The sequence below is a fragment of the Apodemus sylvaticus genome, chromosome 3, assembly GCF_947179515.1.
Source record: "Apodemus sylvaticus chromosome 3, mApoSyl1.1, whole genome shotgun sequence".
Taxonomy (NCBI): Eukaryota; Metazoa; Chordata; class Mammalia; order Rodentia; family Muridae; genus Apodemus; species Apodemus sylvaticus.
In genome coordinates, this window is record NC_067474.1 from 42,357,440 (window position 1) to 42,378,807 (window position 21,368).

Below are 21,368 nucleotides of genomic sequence, written 5' to 3' on the forward strand. Positions count from 1 at the left end.
AGACGTGGAGCAGCATTGCTATATACAGGAGTGTAAGACGGGAGAGTTATTCTCGGGTTTATCCAGCTCAGTGAAGCTGCAGTAGCTAAAAGCCAAGTGCTCCCGACTGCACGCCGCTGGCCTAAAGCTGATGGTCCCCGCTTTCCTTTCCCGGCAACCGATCTGGGAGGGAATCCTGGACTTGCAACCCGACTCCGCTCGGCGTTGATTGGCTCCTGCTCAGGACCCCGCCTCCAAGGTAGAGGCGGCCACTTCGCAGGGACCCGCCCCCAGGCCCTGGGAATCGCCGCCTGGCAGGCGGGCTGCGTCTGCCACTCAGTCGGAGTGGCGGAGGCTCTGGGTTCGGAGCCCCGCCCCCTCCCCCTAATTGATATTATTGGAGTGTGGAGCAAGCGGCCGGTCTGCAGTCGGAGACTTGCAGGCAGCAAACACGGTGCGAACGAACCGGAGGGGGGAGAGAGAAATCAAACAGCTAAGCGTGGAGCAGCCGGCCGGGGACCCAGAAGGGGATCGATGCGAGGAGCGCAATAATAACAACAATAATAACCCACTTCGGAGCAAACAGCATCTAAAGAGCTGCGACCCAACTGCAGCCTAAAAAAAATCAAACCTGCTCATGCACCATGGTTGTTCAAACTCGGTACCCTTCGTGGATTATTTTGTGTTACATCTGGCTGCTTGGCTTTGCACATACAGGGGAGGCGCAGGCTGCGAAGGAAGGTAAGGCCAGAGGAAAGCAAAGTTTGTTCTGACTTATTTATTTCGCTGTCTACCTGCACGAGCCGACGGGTCCGCGGCGCTGGCCGCCGCGCCTCCGGCGCCGGGCGACCCTCCCTCGACCCCCCGCCCCCTCCCCGCCCTCAGTTCCGAACGACCAGCGGGGACTAGCCGGGACTAGTCCCGGTCCCCGAGCTCCAAGGGGTGGCCGGGGCCGGGGCGCGCTCTGCAGCCGGGCAGCCCGGGGGGCCGTGGTGGCGAGGCTGAAGGGCGAGCGAGCTCCTTTGCATCCGGCGTCTCGGTCTTCGGCTCCAAGCGCCGCGTCTGGTCCTTCTCTTGCGGTCGGCCTGCCATGGACGCCACAGTGAGAGTTGGTTCGAAACCTGGGGAGTGGAGCTCCGCGTCGCCCCCCAGCCTCCCCGGAGGGGCCGAGACTTTCGTGGCTGCGAGCGCTCGTGCTCCTGCCGACTCGCTCACTGCGGCGGCGGCGGCGGTGGCGGCGGCGCGGGCCTGCGGTGGGCGCTCGGCTACCGCTCGAAACAATGCGGCCGCGAGGGGAGGCAGCGCGCGCGGGGCCGGGGCTCGACCCGCCGCCGGGAGGGCTGGCCACGGCCGGCGGTCTGCACCGAAAAGCCACCGAGTGAGAAGTCTCCAGTCATTTGACCCAGGTCGGGTACTCCGGGAGTCCGAGTAGCCAGTCCTGTCCTCTGGGGACGAGTTCTGGTACGCGAGGGGAGGCTTCTTTTGACCACGGGATACGCCTGTACGTGGGTATTTTTCCCTGCGTCTCCTTTGAACCATTGGCAAAAGGTAAAATACCTTTCGGTGCCTGTAGTTGGAGCTGGGGAAAAATAAATCCTGTCAAAGGAAGTGTCTTGCTGCTAAGCAGTGTCACAATACCGGTACCTCATCTGACAAGCTTGCGTTTCTAAGGTTGATTTCTTGGATACTTTAGAAGCCTGTTCTGGGATGTGGAGGGAGAGGGAGCTGTTAGATTTAGGTCATGGCAGTACTAAAGGGAGGGGGCATGTTGGTCCTCGATTCTTTTCTTCCTAAAACTTAGGATTTCACGCGGCTTTTCTTTATTCTCTTCGTCCACCCGTCATCGTTCACTCAACATCCCCAACCCGGTGCAGTATCCTACTTTGGAACAGCCTGACCTTCTGACCCCACTTTGCACATCTGCAGTCTGTGTTGATGCTGAATCCATTCAGAGAAAAACGTGCCTCTGAACTGATGGTTATGTCTGCAGGTGGACCAGCGTCTGCTACACACACACACACACACACACACACACGCACGCACGCACGCACCAAACATACATTTCAAGCCTCTTGACTTTGGTGACCAGAAACAGACACCCTGCCACCTTTTCCCGATTCCTCCGGAATAACGGGATCTGAGGAAAAGTTTGCCCCGCACGGCGAAGCGGCGCGCGCGAGCTCTGGCAGACTCCAGCAGGAGTTTGAGCTATAAATAACTGCATCACTAGGGGGAGAGGTGCCTGCAGCCAGCAGGCCTCTCTTGCTCTCCTCCTCCGGTGCTACGTGGAGAGGGTTCTGATTCTCCGAGCCTGAGTTCTTTAGATGCATACAAGATGTTTAAGAGGCAGGTGGTGGGGAACGTGCCCGACTTCTCGGTGGCGACGCTCGCGGCGCTCGGGCGCGCAATCAGGCGGTGGCGTTCCCTGAGCGCTGCTACCCGGAGGTGGCCCGCGGCATCAGGGCACCCAAGGAGCTTGGCCAGCAGCGCCGCGAGCAGGTGCGCGGCCTCTTGGTTAGCTGGGGTGGCGACCGACCTCCCGGGTCCCCTTTCCCGGTTCCCTAGCGCGGCAGGAGTGGCCCGGGAGCGCAGAGGCTAATTGCGGCGGCTGCTTTCCATCCTGACAGTGTAACCGCCGCCGCGCCCTCAGAGGAGGCGCTTCCCGAAAGCCCGTCTGTTCCTCGCGACTCCAGCCCAGGCTGGGCGCCACCCGCTCCCTGGAGTCCCAGGTCTGGAAGTGTAATGGACGTTAGGTTGGCGGGCGCAGCCGTCTGGCTGCCCCGCCCCGCCCCGCCCCGCCCTGATGCTCGGGCAGCTCTGGAGCCTCCGGGCTCACCGCAGAGCAGCGGCTCTGGACCCCCTGGTAGCGGCCAGCTGCCCTGCGCCTTCCGCCGGGCTCGCGGTGAGGCAGACTCATGCAGGAGTCCAGAGGGAAGAAGCTCTTGGGGCGATTGCATTCAGCATTCCAGAGCCTCCGAAAGCATCACCAGCTCGGTGGCCACCTTCTACTTCCTCTTGATTTGCCGGTTTCACTCCTAACTTGCCGGCCAGCAGGTAGCTGATGGGTAAAGGCATAGCAAGAAAGGATAATCACGGGGTTTATTTCATTCTTAAAAGTAACCCCAAAAGGTCACATAGGTTTAAAATCCACTGGTTGTTGTCAATATAAAAGCGCCCCATCCCCCACAATAAATTCCAAAAGAGAGTTCTGTGACTTGAATTTGTTTCCTTAGGTTTCATCTCTTCTTAAGGTAAAACAGTCCTTTCACAATTGCTCTTCTTATACATACACTAATCCAACAACTTACTGGTGTTCCATGTTAGGACACAAACTGAAATTTTATAAGTGACTTGTATTTTTAATTGGGAAGGAGTTGATAACCCACCTCCTTGACAGTCTTAAATGTGCTACACTAAAACCAGCCTCATGTCTTTGTATCTATCTGTTTCCATTTACTGGGGATAACTTTGACTCCTGGTGAAGGAACTGAGCGCATAATCTACTCTTTGGCCTCCCAACACGGTCCTTTTCTTTACCTTTCAAAGCAAACATCTTTTAAAATGTTTCAATATTAAGTAAGTTTATCTGAGTACATATTTTCAAGTCAAAATTTGAACAATTTCCTGGAGGTGATATTGAGTATATGTAAAGAATATTCATGATGATTTCTGGACCAGTAGAACATTTGTAAAAATGCTGAGTGTCAGGTATATTGTTTCAAAACACCAGAGCTATATAGTTCTAAAATCAGTTCAGTCAGTAAGTATTTTATAAGAATAATTATCTAGGAGCAACATCATAACCAACTGAAAGCATAATGTGTTATAACAGATAACATTCTAATGAATTATTCCATTAATACAAATAATATTTTAATCACAATTTTCATAAATATTAATTATGTTTTTGGTAGTCTAAAGATGGAATATAATTGCTTGTAAAAGTCAGCTTGGCGCTTAAGCCATTTAGAGAATACTTAGTATTTTGAAATTTATCCAATTTAAAATTATATATATATATATGTATATGTATATGTATATGTATATGTATATGTATATGTATATGTATATGTATATGTATATGTATATGTATATGTATAATTTGAACACTGATGCTTGGCTTGTTCAAAAGCACAACTTGTAGATAACAGAGACTTGTTTCTCATTCTAACATTGTTTAACATGGATTTAACATTTCTATATTCATAGTGATAGAACACAAGGACTATGTGGGTTTTCCCCTTTAAACATTAAATTCCAGTTGTCAAGAGATGGTAGGAAATATTGCTAATAGAATATTGAAAAGTAGAACCTGGCTGAATAGTAGTGTGGGCTGATATCTTAGTAGGTTCGTGTTTTGAAATGTAGATTTCCAAAGCTCTTGTATGTTATTACTGCATGACCATGTCCCCTGATTTTAGCTTTCTAACACTCATTTTCATGTTAATGTCTCACTGAAAAGTTATTTTTAGGTTTTAATTAAAGGGTACCAAGTGCATGTATATTTTAATATATTCTGCCCTCCAGATAGTTTAGTATGCTTATATTTTGTGGCTCTTCACGGCTCAATTCATTAATAGAAATGTCTTAAGTCATCAAATATCGATTTCATGAAAAATAGATTTTTCTTAAAATGTTTAGAGATGTGTTTAATTTTTTTGTAACATTGGAAATAAAACTTCTCTTTTTCAGTACTATTACTGGACTCGAAAGCACAACAAACAGAATTGGAATGGATTTCCTCTCCACCCAGTGGGGTAGGTACATACCTCATACAATGTGATCAGATCTGTTCAGAGTAAGACACAAAAGCTTCCCCCTAGGGGAACTTTTCCTGTCCATACATTTAAAATGCTTAAAACTCAATAATATTGTTTAACATTTTGTTTCCTCATGAGATACTAGATTCTCAAATATAGGAAGTATATTGTGAACTTTGAGAAACTGGAAAATAAACCAAGCACAGAGTCTTTGAGTTCTTTTTGTGAGTCGTATCAATCATGCCTGTGTGTTCAGGTTATAAATGCTTACTAATTACAGAGAACATTCTTTTCACTAACTCACTTAAGCCTCTGCAGTTGCCTCATGCTTCTGTGTAATAATCACCAGGTAGAATCTGTGTAATTCTTTAAAACAGTGTGAAACCTGTTTTCATCTTCTAAAAATAGTTTTAACATTGTCCAAAGTAGACTCCAGAGGGTAACAAAAACTGTAAAATAATATTGAGACATATGATTTGCCATAAAATGTTACCTTCTTAAAAGTTGTGTTGTGTTATCTGCTGTTATTAATCAAAAATGATGGAAAAAATATATCCATATTACAGCAAAATTCAGGTAGAGTGATTGGGACTTAATGTTAAAAAAAAGTCTGTCTAAATATAAGAAGAACCTTAATTTTTTAAGCAATTTTTAATATATTCAGATAGATATATTTCTTAAATCTAGTTCAACATCATCTTTATGAGTTATTTCTGATGGTGAGCTAGAACAAATCTTTCAATTCTGATAAAGCCAATGGACTATGATAAAGAACCTCCCTTGTTACTTAAGTTTATCCTTAACGCATGAGGAAATCTGGGGTTAAAGGGGCGGCACTAAATATCAATGAAGAAATAAACACCTCCAACTGATTTTACAATAAGACTGAAAGTGCAAGAACAAAATAATAGGATCAGTATAGCATTAGCTGAAAAGTCACTCAGGGACCTTCCCATTTAATAGAATGAGAAATTTTAAGCATGCTTAAAATATTTAGAGTTTCTGTTACATGAAAATCTGAGAAAGTTTCTCTGGGATCATATAGTAATTATCCGTATTAGTCACAGGAAATTGTGGAAAAGTGACAGATAATTTACCACTTTAATCTAAGTCTAATGAACTCAAGGTACTTCCTTGAATGTGAAATTGTTCCACTAGAAAATATACATTGTAGAAAAACGTTCATGGTTAAAAATAAATAAATACCTTTCTTGCCAATGACAGATGCAGCCCATTTTCTACAATCCATCAATTAAAGTAAATAGATACAGAAGATGGTTTTATCTCTGAGAAGAAGTAAACTGATAAATGATTGCAGTACTTCATCCATGTAACCCACAGCATGATAAATTATGACTGTCAGTGTTATCTTGGTCTGAAATGAGCAGTTTATCAGTTCAGAGAATCTTGAGTTAAACTTTAACTCTGTGTGTGTGTGTGTGTGTGTGTGTGTGTGTGTGTGTGTGTGTAAGAATCAATAATATGTGTAAGATAATATGTTCCCAAGCATTTTCTTTATATGACAGATTTGTTCACATGTTCTTACATAAAGCAATATTATTGCTGAGCAATGAGAAAATATTTTTATAATTTTATAAAAAGTATTGTATAATATTTATAAAATTCACTGTGAATTCAGACACCTATCCCAGTTGTGTGTCATTTATGGAACACAAAACTGTGTAATGAAACAATGACATAGTTATCAAATACTGAGACTTTACTTTCGTGGCTTTTTTGAAAATACACTATTTCAGGGGCAACAACATTGATTTTTCATGAATAATCATTTTTGTAATGAAATAATTACTCTTAAATTAGTTCTTCAAAAAATCAATCTTGATATCTCTAAGCTGAAACCTGGTCAGAAGAGCACATTTAATTTTGGTCCTTTGGCTTTTTGGTAGACATCATCATTGTTTTCTCCCTCTTTTAATAACTTCAATCAGCTTAGGAGACAAAAATATGTCTATCAGTGGAGGATTTGAGATTCTTTTCTTAGCTACATACAAATAGACTATAAACAGATAATTCACAAAATAAATGGAAAATATGCACAGTGTTATGTAGTGAAAAATGTGTGCCAAGAAGCATGGCATGGAAATCAATTCGTTGCTGTCTGAGGACCTTTGGCAACATTAAGCTGTTCAAATAAAAATGTAGGAAATACTACATAGCTATCTCTTCCTTGAGACATTTCTGGGTTTCAGTAGTCTTCAATTCATTTTTTTGTTAATTATATAAAAATAATTTTAGAAATACACGGTAAGTTGGTGAAGTAGATTTGAATTAATTCATATTTGATCAGGTTTTACAAGTGAAAACCATTATCAAATGTGATCTACATCCTTTGAGTTAATAGTTTAGATAGATATCAGATGCTGGAAGACTTCAGACTTAAAATATACAATATTTTGTATCTAGTATTTCTGATTGGGGAAAGGAGTATAAGTATATGACAGTTTCATTATTAAGATATCATACTGTGAGTTGGGAAAATTGGCAGAAATAGAGAAGATGTGAATAGCTATTGATGTGAATAGTTATTACTGAAGCCTTTAAAACTCTTAGTCATATGGACTTTGTTTCCTGTGAGCAGTAAGTACTGTACATAATTCGGTCATCTTTGAATATGTTGCTGAGCTATCTGTCCCCCTGTTTTTGTGAATGAGTATAAATCAATTCACTTGTAGAATATAATGCATCGTAAGATAAATGGGCATTTAAAAACAATTCATGCATAGCTTGCTAATTTGCCATGTGTCTTTGGCTGTCCCCAGAAAACAATTTGCTTATAAGAGTGGATTTTACTTTCAGAACTACTTGATAATTATATATGGTTTTATGTACAATTTTAAAATGGTACTGGTCAAAAAAAAAGCACCTCTGTAAAAGATTTAAATGCCTCTTACTTACATCTTGTTTTCATTAAATTGCAAAATATTCCATGCTGTGAATTTTGACACGTTGTTCAATGTTTTTACATTCCAGTGTTTTTGGAATCTTGTTCTAAATGCAGGCATCCTTGAATTTATAGGATATTACAGGCACTGAACATGTCGTTTGAGTTATCAGTAGTTCTTCTCTGCATCTGTGTGATTTGAGGGGTAATTTTAATAATCATTAGCCTTAGCATGTTGTAGTTTCATCGGAGAGTCTAGACTTCAAAATGTGAAAAGAGATTTTACTGCTCTTGTAGCAGATATGAAACAGAACGAGATGTTCTTTGTATGTTGAAAAAATCAAGCCACACAAACGATGCTCACTGAGATACTGCAGAGTAGGAACTCTACCCTCTCTGACTTGCGGGGATCCAGATTTGTGGCATAGTGGTTATTTATCTTATTTGAAAAATACAATGTAATTTTTTTCTGAAAGACTGATGAACCCCCTTCTCCTCTTTTTCAAAACATTTACAGTGGGAAGAAATTAGTGGTTTGGATGAGAACTACACTCCGATAAGAACATACCAGGTGTGCCAGGTGATGGAGCCCAACCAGAACAACTGGCTGCGGACTAACTGGATTTCTAAAGGCAACGCACAAAGGATTTTTGTAGAATTGAAATTCACCTTGAGGGATTGTAATAGTCTTCCCGGAGTACTGGGAACTTGCAAGGAAACCTTTAATTTGTACTATTATGAAACAGACTACGACACCGGCAGGAATATACGAGAAAACCTTTATGTTAAAATAGACACCATTGCTGCAGATGAAAGTTTTACACAAGGTGACCTTGGTGAAAGAAAGATGAAGCTGAACACTGAGGTGAGAGAGATTGGACCTTTGTCCAAAAAGGGATTCTATCTTGCCTTTCAGGATGTAGGGGCTTGCATAGCATTGGTTTCTGTCAAAGTATACTACAAGAAGTGCTGGTCCATTATTGAGAACTTAGCTGTCTTTCCAGATACAGTGACTGGTTCAGAATTTTCCTCCTTAGTTGAGGTTCGTGGGACATGTGTCAGCAGTGCCGAGGAAGAGGCAGAAAACTCACCCAGGATGCACTGCAGTGCAGAAGGAGAGTGGTTAGTACCCATTGGAAAATGTATCTGCAAAGCAGGCTATCAGCAAAAAGGGGACACTTGTGAACGTAAGTAATATTTGCTCTTAAAATTCTTTGAATCTTTAGTTATTAGATATTTTATATAATAATGACTATTCAAATAAGTAAATCTTTTATGCCACTCACTCGGTTCATTTTATCTAAAAGTCACTATTAAACACACTGACTACCTCTAGCTGTATCTTCACTGATGATATGCAATAGATATTGGTGGTCACACCGATAGTTAGTAAAATTTTATTTGTACCACTTAACACATTTGCTAATGTTGACGGAAGCAGTTTCACACTGGTCTGTGAGGTTTACAAGAGGCAATCAGCCAAGTGGACTTTCGACAGGAAAGACTGAGGGAATGTCCGTCCTTAGAGATTCTTTTGAGATGTGATTCCTCCTGTTTCTTTACCCTGATCCTCAGCCTTTGATGCACACAAAAATAGAACGAACAAGAGCTTAAAAAGAAGAGCTCTATTCTCAAAGTATTAACAAACACGGCACATATATTTAGAATTGTCACTTATAAATGAAGGGATTGTAATGTGGCAGCACCGTTTCATCTCTGTAATGGCTTACTTTGGCCAGTGATGTCATTCTTTTCTGGAGTGAAGAATAGAGATGGGTGTTCTTGATATGCCTTGCTTGGGCGGATCATATTGGTATAGAAGGTCTGAAGCGAAGTTTGAACTATTGGAATAGATCAATTGTGTTGTTCATATTTGTTTTTGATCAATAATATGTATTTTCAGTGAGCCTTTTATTTTAAAAACAATCTTCTGTTAATTAGCATTATGTGATTAACTGCAAGCCAATATCTTTTATTTAAAAATAAAATCATGTGTACCATTGTTTCCAGTTTAGGTCCTAATATATATACATATATACATATAGTTATAGTTAAAATTATATGACTTATGGTGCTATTAACTTACAAAGCTTAATATACTCTGCAAAATGAATTTTATGTATCATTTGTAGTGCTAGGGTGGCAGCATCACTTAACTATTTGCAATGAGTGATTAGTTTAAAGATGACTACACCTAATAATTGTTATAACTAAATACATTTTCCATTAGCTACTCTGGATACTCATCCTTGTGTTTTCTCTATATTAGCTTGCTTGATGAAGCAGGTGACCTTGTCCTCTCTGTTTTATACAATGGACAGTAGAACTTATGCAAAGAAAATACATCACTTGCTGTTGTGTTAATAATGCTATGTTGGTATAATAATCAAACTTGATATTTTCTAACTCTTGAACCTATTTTTTTTAGCAGCATTATTATTGTAGTTTCTGTCACAAAGGAAAGACAATCCTAACAATTTTTCATTGTTTAAACTTAAATGTTTTCTGCATAGTAACAAGCTGTCCCCTGTATATGTCAAGTACATTTATTTCTTCCTCCCTAATATTTATAAGACATTTAAAAGAATAAATAATAATTTAAAAATATTTAGATTTCAGAAACTAAGAGTTGTGGTGCACACCCTTAATCCCAGGGCTCTGAAGGCAGAGGCTGGTGTATGCCCAAATTCAAGGACATCTTGCTCTACATAGTGAGTTCCAGGCCAGTCCAAGTTATATGGTAAAATCCTGTCTCCAAATAAACAAGACAGAAGAAAAACAAAATTTATGATTCTGAAAATTCATTTAAGTACATATGATTCTTTGGCTTTGTTTTTTTTTTTTATTGGCCATTCTAAATTCAGGCCTGCTATAATAAGAAATTATATACTGAATTTCTAAGAAGAAAAAGAAAACATTTACAATGAAAATTATCGGTATTTAATATAACCTGAAATAAAAATTTCATTGTGTTGGGTTAAATTTAATATTGCATCAAAACTATACAGGCTTTAGTCATGGTGTATCCAAGTACTCTGGGACAAACCTGAGCCTGACTTGGGGTGCATCAGGACACCAGACTCTACAAGGAGACCTGCTGTTTTGTTTGATTGATTGTTTTTGTTTTCTTAAAGCAATATTTATTTAATATTTAATTAAATAAATATTTATTTAATATCTCTCCTTTTGACATAAACATAAAAGCTGAGCTCTTAACTTTTTCTCCATTGTTTGAAAAGCTGAGTGCATGCAGTGGATTAAGAGGATGGATATATACTTCCTCTCCAGCACTCAGTTATTTTCTGCAGGGTAGATAACAATGTAAAGTGAACTGAGAACAAACAAGAGGAGCTTCTGCAGACTTAGCTCTATTAGCAAACACAACATTCTCTTAAGTCCCTACAATCCAGACCCGTCTTTCATTTCTCATGAGAGTACTCAATTAGAAAATCTTAAGAATTCCATAGTTGAGAACCACAAAAGTGATACAAAGACTTACCACCATTCTTTGGCAGAATGCAGTCTTGCAGTATGAATACAATCATTTCTGTAATGAACTAATCAGATGAAAGATGAAGATTTTATCTAGTAGATATTAACAACAGTTACTAGAAAAGTAATGCTGAGTCCAGTTGTAACAATTATTTAAAGATTTTTAATAGCAACAATCCATATTTTTCTGTAAAGCACAAGCTAATGCTAATATTTTAATTAATATGAAAGAAAAATTTAGATTTTAAACGATTATAAATGCAGAAAAAAGCAAATCAGAAATACATATGTTAAACTTCTCTATTAAATTTATCTGATAAAAGACTAGGAAATAATATTAAAGGTTCTGTTTTTTGAGCAATTAAATTTTTAATGAAAATTACAATGTGTTTTGTTTTATTTAATTTAATTTAATAGGAAATGTTTGAGATGTACACATATTAATAGAAAACTTAATGCAAATATCTTTAACCTTAGTTTAAAGATTTGCCACAAAGAAAAAGCCCCAAATTATTCCAACTGAGTAAAACTATTTTGCTAAACTAAGACAATCACAAATAATTATTTTGGCTTTAAGAAGTTAGTACTACATTTGATGACCAAAATTGCTGTCACTTGTTAACTACATCTTGGTGCCTAAAACTCAAGTGATAATTCTTCGTATTCATCTACATGAAACTTTGCCCTGTAATAGATGGAATTCGGTATGGACTGTAGGCATTCATCTTTTACAAGCATCAAGAATTAAGGTGCCTCTGTGTGCCCTTCTGTTTGTCTTATTATAAATCAGTGATATTAACTGAGACAAAAATGTTCTTGGGTTTTAGGCATTGGTGATACACGAGGAAGGAACTCTGCCATTTGTGGAAACACTCCGCTCCTTGGCAAGGTTCCAGTGCATGGCTGTGCGGGTCCTTGCCTCTGGATTTGATCCAGGCCTGCCTTTATAATATTCCTCCTGTTCCCTCTCAATGATCCTGTTAAGAGTTGGAAAACAAATCCAATCCCGTATTGAGGAACACTGATGTATTGAGAGGGGATGCTGGTGTGTCCCTAGCCAAATGTGACTGATTAGCCACTTAAGGCCTGGTTTATCTGGGGGCTGTCTAGCCTGTCATTCGGATGCTTATTACAGGAAAATATGAAAGGTCAATAACTGAGAAAACTGATCTCAGTTTTTATAACTTTATATCAGTCTATTTTGTGAGCTTGAAAGAGGTAATCTGTTCCTAAAGCCACATGGTTCTTGAATCTCTGAATGCATGAAAAATTTCTATTCAATAATTAAATATTATGATTCTTAAAAACAGACACTTGCAGTTACTTTAAAATACATAATTCTAACTTGTAAGATTCTTCCTGGCAAATTTTCTTTTTGAGAATTTCTATTTAAACTGAAAGTTGAGTGAAAACTAGCTAATAATATATTTTTCTAAGTAAGGAGGCTAACCATTTAAAAAATTACATTTTACATTATATCTTGCAATATGGGGAGGTTTGTAAAATTGTTCTGTGAAGTGTATTTATTTTTACAATTTTTTACATGATTTTCACTATGCACATCTGTAGCTGAGATTTCTCTCAGATTGCTGAAAGTAATTTGCATTAGATGTTTAGCAACAATGGTCTTCCAGTTTCTCATTTAGTCACCGAATCTTCCCTAAGAAGCTGACTTTAGGAGATATTATTAAGTTGGTCAAGTCGGATGAGCGTATTGGATCTTTATTTTACTTTTGTCTTACCTCAGCTGTGCTACATGCTTCCAAGAAATCTGTTCTGGACTTCAGCGTGTAGATTTTAGTTACTGCAGAAAGAAACATGTTTTAGCTTATGGAGAATGTCTAAATAATTATCTGACTCAGACATCTTGTCTTCTTTGCTTTTAAGACGTTCTTTCTGACATACACATAGAATTTATAATATAAAAATCATTAAAAAATGATATTAGAGAGATTTGATTTTTGTGTGTGCTTATATTGATAAATTACTTTTTTGTAAAGAGAAATTTAGGAATTTCCTTGTGATTATTTGACAAAAAATTTTAAAAATATAGACAGTTTTCCTTATTAGGATTTTCTTCAGTTGTATCTTATTATTTTCATTTGATAAGTTAATAGAATTATCATTTTATTGATATTTATATATCAATATATTTATAAGTTATTTATAAACTTGTAACATGTAATTGTAGAACTTAAAAAATTCATTTGAATTTAAAATATTAACAATATTTAAAATTACTTGTTTACACTTCTGAAAACCATGACCACCATGTTTTAATTTCACAGACATAAATTGTACCATCAATTTCCGTGATAGACAATGAATCTTTGAAAAATACTGTATTGCTAAAGGAATATTAAATGTAATCTGTATTGCAAGTTAAACTGCTGTGATGTAGAAATTATAGAATCCTCATTTTCTGATTCTACACCTGGTGCTTAAAGTAGGACATTCTAAACTTTAATTTTTTTTTTAAGTTTAAATTGGGGCTAATAAAAATAGTACTTCCCTCATACAGGTCTTGTAGGAATTGAATGGAATAATAAATGTTAAACCCTAGAAATAGTATCTGGGCCAAAAAAAAATAATCAATGAATGTATAGTGTTATCATTATTAATAATACAGTATTATATATCTTAGGTAAAGAAATATTATGGCAATAAATAAGTGAAGATATATTGGCTGCAGCCAGCGTATTATCTTTTAATCTAGCATTCTCATTCTGATAGCACACCAAAGGGCATTTACATAAAATAAAATATCACTTACTCATCCATTTTCAGCATCTGAAATATGAGAAAGAATCTAAATGTCCAAAGTTAAGGCTTAACACCACAACTGAATTAGTTATCAAAATATCAAATATTTTTATATAGAAATTTTGAATTGTCTTTTTAAGACATTTGAATAAAAACTCAAGTAAAAATGTATATAACATATTTAGGGAGAAATAGCTAGAATTATAATTATAACTATGATTCTAACAGAGTAGTGATTTGAGGTAATATCTTGTTCTCTATGCATTAAAAATATCTAGAACATTTGCTTTATTATAATTAGTATAATTAATTATACTATAATTAATTATAATTATTAATTATAGGTAATCATATAGTTTACAAAAGATTAAGTAGAAATGTGTCCTCAGAATATATAGTCCTAAAATGGCATTAGCTTTTACGTAAATAATACAATATTCAAAAGGAGTGTGATTTGGATTTTTTGATAAAACAGCTCATAGACTTTATTTGCTTAAGTTTTAGCTATTAATTTTAGTTATTAATTGCTGGCCAGCAATTGCCAGGTACTATTTTAGTAATTAGAGATGTCACTATTCAGTCCAATAGGCAGGCACTATTACCTAATGTGAAGAACAAAACCATTATCATAGAAGTAATAACAGTTGGCTTCAATATCAATATCTCATGCGTGTTCATCATGTGCACGTAAATTTTATTATTTATTTTGTGCACCTCTGTGTGTATGTTCCTGCCTGCACCCCAGTTCATATGGGATCAGAGGACAACTTACAGACCTCTCTTTCTATCATATAGGTTAGGGAATTGAACTTAAGCTCTCAGACTCGACAGCAAGTATCCTTACCTGCTGACCACATTCTTTTTAATGTGAAGGAACAGGTTCGTGATGAGGCTGGGATAAGTATCCACCATCACAGAGAGCAGAAGGCTACTCTTTAATCAGGCTGCTCTGTCCTCTGGATCCCCAGAGTACCTGAGTAATTATGGAGGACCACAACGGTTCTATCGGTTGCAAAATCATCTTAATTGAATTTCTCCACATCTGGAAAGGTGACAGAAACCTCAACATTCTTTTCCTATTATGACTGTTTCAGTGTAGTTGTTTCTGTTTTCCTAAGCACGCTATACACTGCCGTTCATTTTCATCTCCCTTTCCCCCCAGTTCTTCAAGTGGCAGCCAGAGTGTGGTATGTGGTGCCCTGATGTGCAGTACTCCCTTGTTATTTGGAAGCTTCATATTCCTCATAGCCTAGCGGAATCCCCTACAAGGCTAGCACTCAAATCCTTTCATCTTAACCTTGGCCATTTTTGTTTGTTTGTTTGTAATTTCCGTGCACAGTTATCACTGTTCAAGTGTTGCTGCCCTTTTCCTGATATGTCCTCTCGCAGCCTTAGAAACTGGTTCTTTTCTTTTCCGTGTCCCATGATTTAATATTTGACCTGAAAACAAACCTAGCTCTCAGCACTACCTCTGAGACCTTACCATTAGCTTCTGAAGTCCTGTTCCTCCCTGAAAAAGCATTTGGTGTTCCTTCTATGGCCACCTTTATGACTTCTGACAGGAGTTTATACCCCACTAATTACAGCACCCTGCTTTTATCGTGGGTTGCCCATTTTCTCCTGGCAGGGACATGCTTAGAAAACAGGGAATCTGCTCCATGCTGAGGAAGTTGTTCTTAGAGGACAGCTGTTTAGTTATTCTTTTCCACTTTCACATTCCCGGTCAGTCTTTTTGTGTCTTTCTTTTCAGCTTTCTCATTTCTTTCTTCTGATGAAATAGAGGCCTGGCCTCCTGTCAACCTCTTGAGAAGGAAGGGGCTCTAAGAGCTGGAAGGACATTTTCTAAACTACGGTCTGAACTGTGTTTATGCGCTACAATGCACTGAGAAATGCTATAAAGTAACATCCTCTTGCTTGCAATTTATAACTTTAAAATATTTATTTTAATAGAGAGCAAGCAAAAGAACTTTAAAAATCTAGAATGAATTCTCTGATCCCTGAAAATGGAAAGAGTTCATATTATATCAAAACATTTCTCATTTTGGATTTTGTATCTCTACTACCTCATATTTTTACATTTTCAAATTCTTAATGTTAAGAAAGAAACCTTTGCTTATTTAATACATTTTTAGATAAACAATTCACAGATATGGAATCAATATCTACAAGGTATTTAGCTTCATTATATAAAATCAGCTGTTATCTGTGCTTTCCAGAGATACTCGATCAAGCTTTTTTATGCACTGATAAATATTATAATACTTAAAATTTGACTCATGTCATGACTTAAAATTAGAACACTTGTAGGTGATATTTAATATGATACAGATATTTATTATCTTTGACCATCTCTATATGTATGCATTGTACATTGAAATGTTAATTTTTCAATATGTATAATAGCAAGTGATAGAGGATAGAATGAGAGGAAGACAGGAACAAGAGATTGATATCTCTGCTTCAGATTTTGATGATTTGTGCATTTAGCATATACTTTTCAAACATTTTTGATTAACCTACTTTTAGTAAATTTGTGGTGCCTTTTTATATAGTAGAAGTTGAAACTGGCTTGAATTTCTGGCATGGAGTCCTAATATAAATCAGTGATCTGTTTAGGATGACTTCTCAATACAACTCCTAGCAATTTTCTCTAAGATAATTATAACCTATAAAATAATTTCTTGCTGATGAGTTCTATGTGATAACTATTATATGACAATAATACTTTATGAGAAATTTCACACATTTACATAATATATAGTATTCTTTCTGGTTATAAGAGAGGAAATTTTGAGAAAAATATATTTAAAATAGCAAATTAACTGCATGGTATCTTACACATTTAGGGTTGGATATGTATACTAGGGAATTCCTGTAAGTTAGCACAATAAAGGCGAATATAATTATATATATGGAATTTAAAAAATAAGACTTTTTTCATTTAAATCTGTGTGTGTTTGTGTGTGTGCGTGTGCATGTGTATGTGTGTGTGTGTGTGTGTGTGTGTGTGTCTGTGTGTCTGTGTGTGTGTACATGCAGTTGCTGGCAGGGTCTAGAGACTTTAGATCAGTAGAAGTCAGAGATACAGTTAGTTGGGAACTTCTTTATGTAAGTGTCAGGAACTGAACCCGGGTCCTCTGGAAGAACACTCGGGACTCTTCTGAGGTGTTTCTTCAGTCCCATGAATATAGATTTTTTTTTAAATCTAGTAATAAAATAATTTGACGCTGAGTTTAGTTCAAATTAATGATTGATAGTCATTTTGTATTTTATCTAAAATACAAACTGTTAAAACTTATTAAATGTGCATAGACATGTTATTAACTAAATCTAAAATATCAGCATTTTCTAGGAATTAAAATTTTGTTTGTGCCTTTAAATCATTTACCGTTGATAATATGTATCAGTGCTGATATCATAAAAACTATAGCAGCTATGAAAGAACTCCGAATCTGCTGTATTCTACTTAATGAGTCCCCTAATTAGAACTTATTTTTTCCCTCACCTCTAGGGGTGTGACCCTCACTCCTGTCCTCCTGTAGTAGAGCCATGGGCAATAGATCATAAGAGTTTATTGTTTGTTTTGCTTTTATAGAAAATCTAAATCTTGAGAAGAGAACCTATACTTACTTAAAGTACAGAATTGGTTAGCTATAATAATTTATTATATATTATATTTAATTATATAATTCCACTTATTATTGATGTTGGATAACAATAATCTGTTACTATAACTTACTCTACTTTTTAAGATCATTCTTTGTATCAAAAGCATAGGAGAGAATTTAGATGAGAAGTGGCTATGTGTAGAAGAGCATAATGTCTTTGAAAGAATATATTCTTGTCAGTTATGGGACAAAAGAAATGTTTATTCTGAAAAAAATAGGTGAAATATTGGGCAAGCTCAGTAAATTTCCAGTGCTTTAAGTGTTCTGTGTTTATTTAAATAGTAGTTTACTGCTATTAACTGAACCACTTCCCATGTAGACAATTACACCTAATGATGTTAATGACATTAATTTAAACTAATAGCTGGGTTAAACAAATAAACTGAATGGATTCTTTAAATATTTTGTATCTCCTGCTTTTAACAAGATGGAAGAACTAATGTTTCATAGCTTGTCTAAGTTAGATGCCATTTTGCTAAGGTCGTCTGTCTCTTGGAAAAGAAGTATGGCGGAGGATATACCCTTTACTCACCTGAATAAAATACATTTTTAACATAAGATTTTTATGGCTATTTTTTACTCTAGTACATAGTATTTTACAAGACAATTAGGCTGATAAATTCTTGGAGTGCAAATGTGTCCTGAAGATCATGAACTATAAATTAGGGAAAGATCATAATAAATGGGACAAGGAACTCCCTCATTCATAATGTTAACATTTTCTTGAAGAATATTTCAAAGATAAAGTCATAGCTTACTGTGGAGGATTTTTTGTTGTTGTTGTTTAAAATTACCTCAAGGATACACAGTCCATAAATGTCTAGTGCCATTAATGCACACACACACATGTATACACACACACATGCACACACATACCACAAATAAACACACAGCCATAAAACATCTGTGCATACACACACACACGCACACACACACACACACACACCTAACTCACTTCTACTACACCAAAAGAAAATAAAAGCATAACTCAACATAATGTAACAACAGCAAAAATAAGATTTTTTCTTCTTAGCTCAGTTTTAGATGTCCATACTGTTATGCACTAATTCCTTAATTTACATGTGCCAAATAGACTTATTTTTTCCTCTGTAGAAATCAGTTACAAATCACAAAGAAACTGAAGTAAAACAAAACAAAAAAAATCCTGTAAGATATGTCTAAAGTATTGCATGTTTTAAAAACAAAGCAAAAATAAAACTACTTTAGTAATTTAAACTGCCAAGCTGAAAGCTTATAAAATAAATGTTTTCTTCATTTTCTAGCAGAGATTTATTCATTCCTAGGATATATGTAACAGATCAGAGCTGCTTAGATATTGGGTAAAAAAGAAAGTGAATTTTATGCTTATGCATTCTACAAATTTCCTTAGTGCTGTGATTACAAGAAGGCCATCATAAGCAGTTAGCACATCTTGATTACTTTGACTGTTGGCTGTAAATGCTCTTTGAGGTAAAATCAGTGGCTCTCTCTATAATGTCAGTCACCTAGGCTTCAGACAGAGGTAGATGGTCTGGTATTTATCCCAGGGTTTCCCTCTACGTGCACTTCCTTTGCAAAGTCTTCAGATTTGACCTGTCAGCACTTTCAGGGCAGAAAAGCCATTTGACATTTGAAAGATCTCTTCCTCAGAACTATTAGAATCTATTTCTCAAAACTGGCCAAGCAGATAGGTGGTGTTCCAGTCTGCAAACAAAAGGTAACCTATGTGCTTGCACAGCCCAGCCCCCCTAATGTTTTTACTTAGAGTTCATTAAATACGTGAGTATGCCTAACATTAATTTTGTGGAAAGTTAAGTACGGGAACTCTGCATTTTTCTCATTTGACGTTAAGTACAGGAACTCTGCGCTTTTCTGGTTTCTGATTTCACATGTAGTATTCCCCCACCCCCACAAGATGACAGAACTCTTCCCTGTTCACTGTGCACGGGACTTCTCTTCATATACTTCATCATCATTATCAGTATGCCTCACACTTTATTAAGAAAAAGTAAATGCTCACTGATATCTCGTCTCCCTCTGATTTTTCTTTCTTTTGTTCTTTTGCTCCTTTACAGTGTTTTAGACTTTCTCAGTTGCCTTTCATTTCTTTACACTATCACATGGTTTTGAACTTTTAAAAGTACACTTAATCATCCTAAGTGTGTACGTGTGTGCATATCTACATCTAACCATAAATATACAGAGAAAGATAGGTCCTTATTTTTGTGGGACCAGGTCTCACTGTAGAGCTGAGCTTGAACTGGAGATTCGAGGATTCCATGTAGCTCAGCCTTGCTTCAAACCTGAGACTCTCCTACCTCTCCTACTCTCCTTGGTCTTCGGAGATTCCATATACCAAGTACTTGGACTATAGCTGCACATCACCAAATCTGGCCTCTCTTATCTATTAAAAAAATGGGAAAATTACACTTTCCTTTCTCATTATGCCCTCATTTCTTAGAATAGAAGTATATGCAAAGAGAATTTTAATATCATATGGTTTTGTAATTAAAGGAAAGAATTTTAGGCTTCGCTTTTCTTGTAGGCCAATAATTTTGCTTATTATAACCCGGTTCTGGACATACTAGTATTTAAGTGAAAGAACTGGACTCTGTTAGCCCACATTGCTTATGAGATTTACATGGTTTTGGTCTACTGGTGATATGTTTCTCAGGTTGTTTTTTATGTTTTCTCAAAAGTGCTAGAGGCTGAACTCAGAGGTTTGTATGTCCTGGAAACAGGTACCTCTGCGGAGCTAGGAATAATCTCTGATCTTTATTTTGAGATGGAGTCTTTTCATGCCAGTGAGGCTGACTTCACACCAGCAGTGGATCTGCTCCGTGAATGCTGGGATTCCAGGCTTGTACTGTCAATGCAAGGCACTGTGCCTTTTTTCTGTGAGAAGTAGCTTGCTTCCTTAGGGTCTCTTAGAAAATTCATGTATTTAAATCATTGACACTACTCTTTATTTACAAAGCCTTATAATATTAGACTTCTGGAAACAGTTTAATAAAGGAAAATGAAAAATTACCCATTAAGTCAGCACGGGATAAACTTTCTATCATTCGACTTCTAACCTGTTTTATAGTGATAAGACACTAATGGAGCCGTGCTCTGCTCCGTAGGTTTTCAGCCCTGGTGCAACAGTGGGATGTTCGGCTGTTCTGTGTAAGCTCAGAGTCGACATCTTAGGATGAGTATCCCATCAAGATGTGCAGATGAGAGCCTGATAATCAGTGCTCTGAACCTTATGTCTTCAAAGCTGTAGCATCCAACCACCATGTGCTGAAATTTGAGAAAGAGAAACTAATGCTAACAATAAGGAATGTAGTGAGGAATTGAGAGGCTTTTTTTCCTTCTACGACGATGATGTTGATGAGGAAGATGATGATGATGATGATGATGATGATGATGATGAAGATAATGAGTACCCAAAAGGGGCAAGGTTGGAACACTGACACGATTTTGTTTGATTTTTTATTTTAAGGTGTTCCTGTCCTCATACACCCTTGCACAGACAGCAATGATATTTCTGTAACAGAACATAAATATTCATGAGCTTGTACAAACAGTTTGTTTAAATTCATATAAGCTGGGACTCGATCACTTGTCAAAAAAAAAATGAAATAGTGTAAACCAGCATTCACTTTATGTATGATTTTTCTCCATTGTAGCCATTTTATGTTTTCTCTTGCGCCTTGTTTTTGTTATCGTCCTCTTTCTTCTCCTCTTCATCTTCTTTTTCTTATCATTTCTTTCTTAATGTATAACAAAAAATATCTGGTCAGTTTTTGGACATAGGGA

The 21,368-nt window shown here is 37.2% G+C and overlaps 1 protein-coding gene across 1 annotated transcript; it reads left to right on the forward strand.

Moving 5' to 3' along the window:
• The first annotated feature begins 431 nt into the window (after window positions 1-431).
• On the forward strand, window positions 432-8,836 carry LOC127680605 (ephrin type-A receptor 7-like). Its single transcript, XM_052176173.1, has 3 exons — window positions 432-720; window positions 4,672-4,736; window positions 8,159-8,836. Exons 1-3 carry the CDS (start codon window positions 624-626, stop codon window positions 8,834-8,836), a joined length of 840 nt encoding a protein of 279 aa, XP_052032133.1. The 5' UTR covers window positions 432-623.
• Window positions 8,837-21,368: the final 12,532 nt, after the last annotated feature.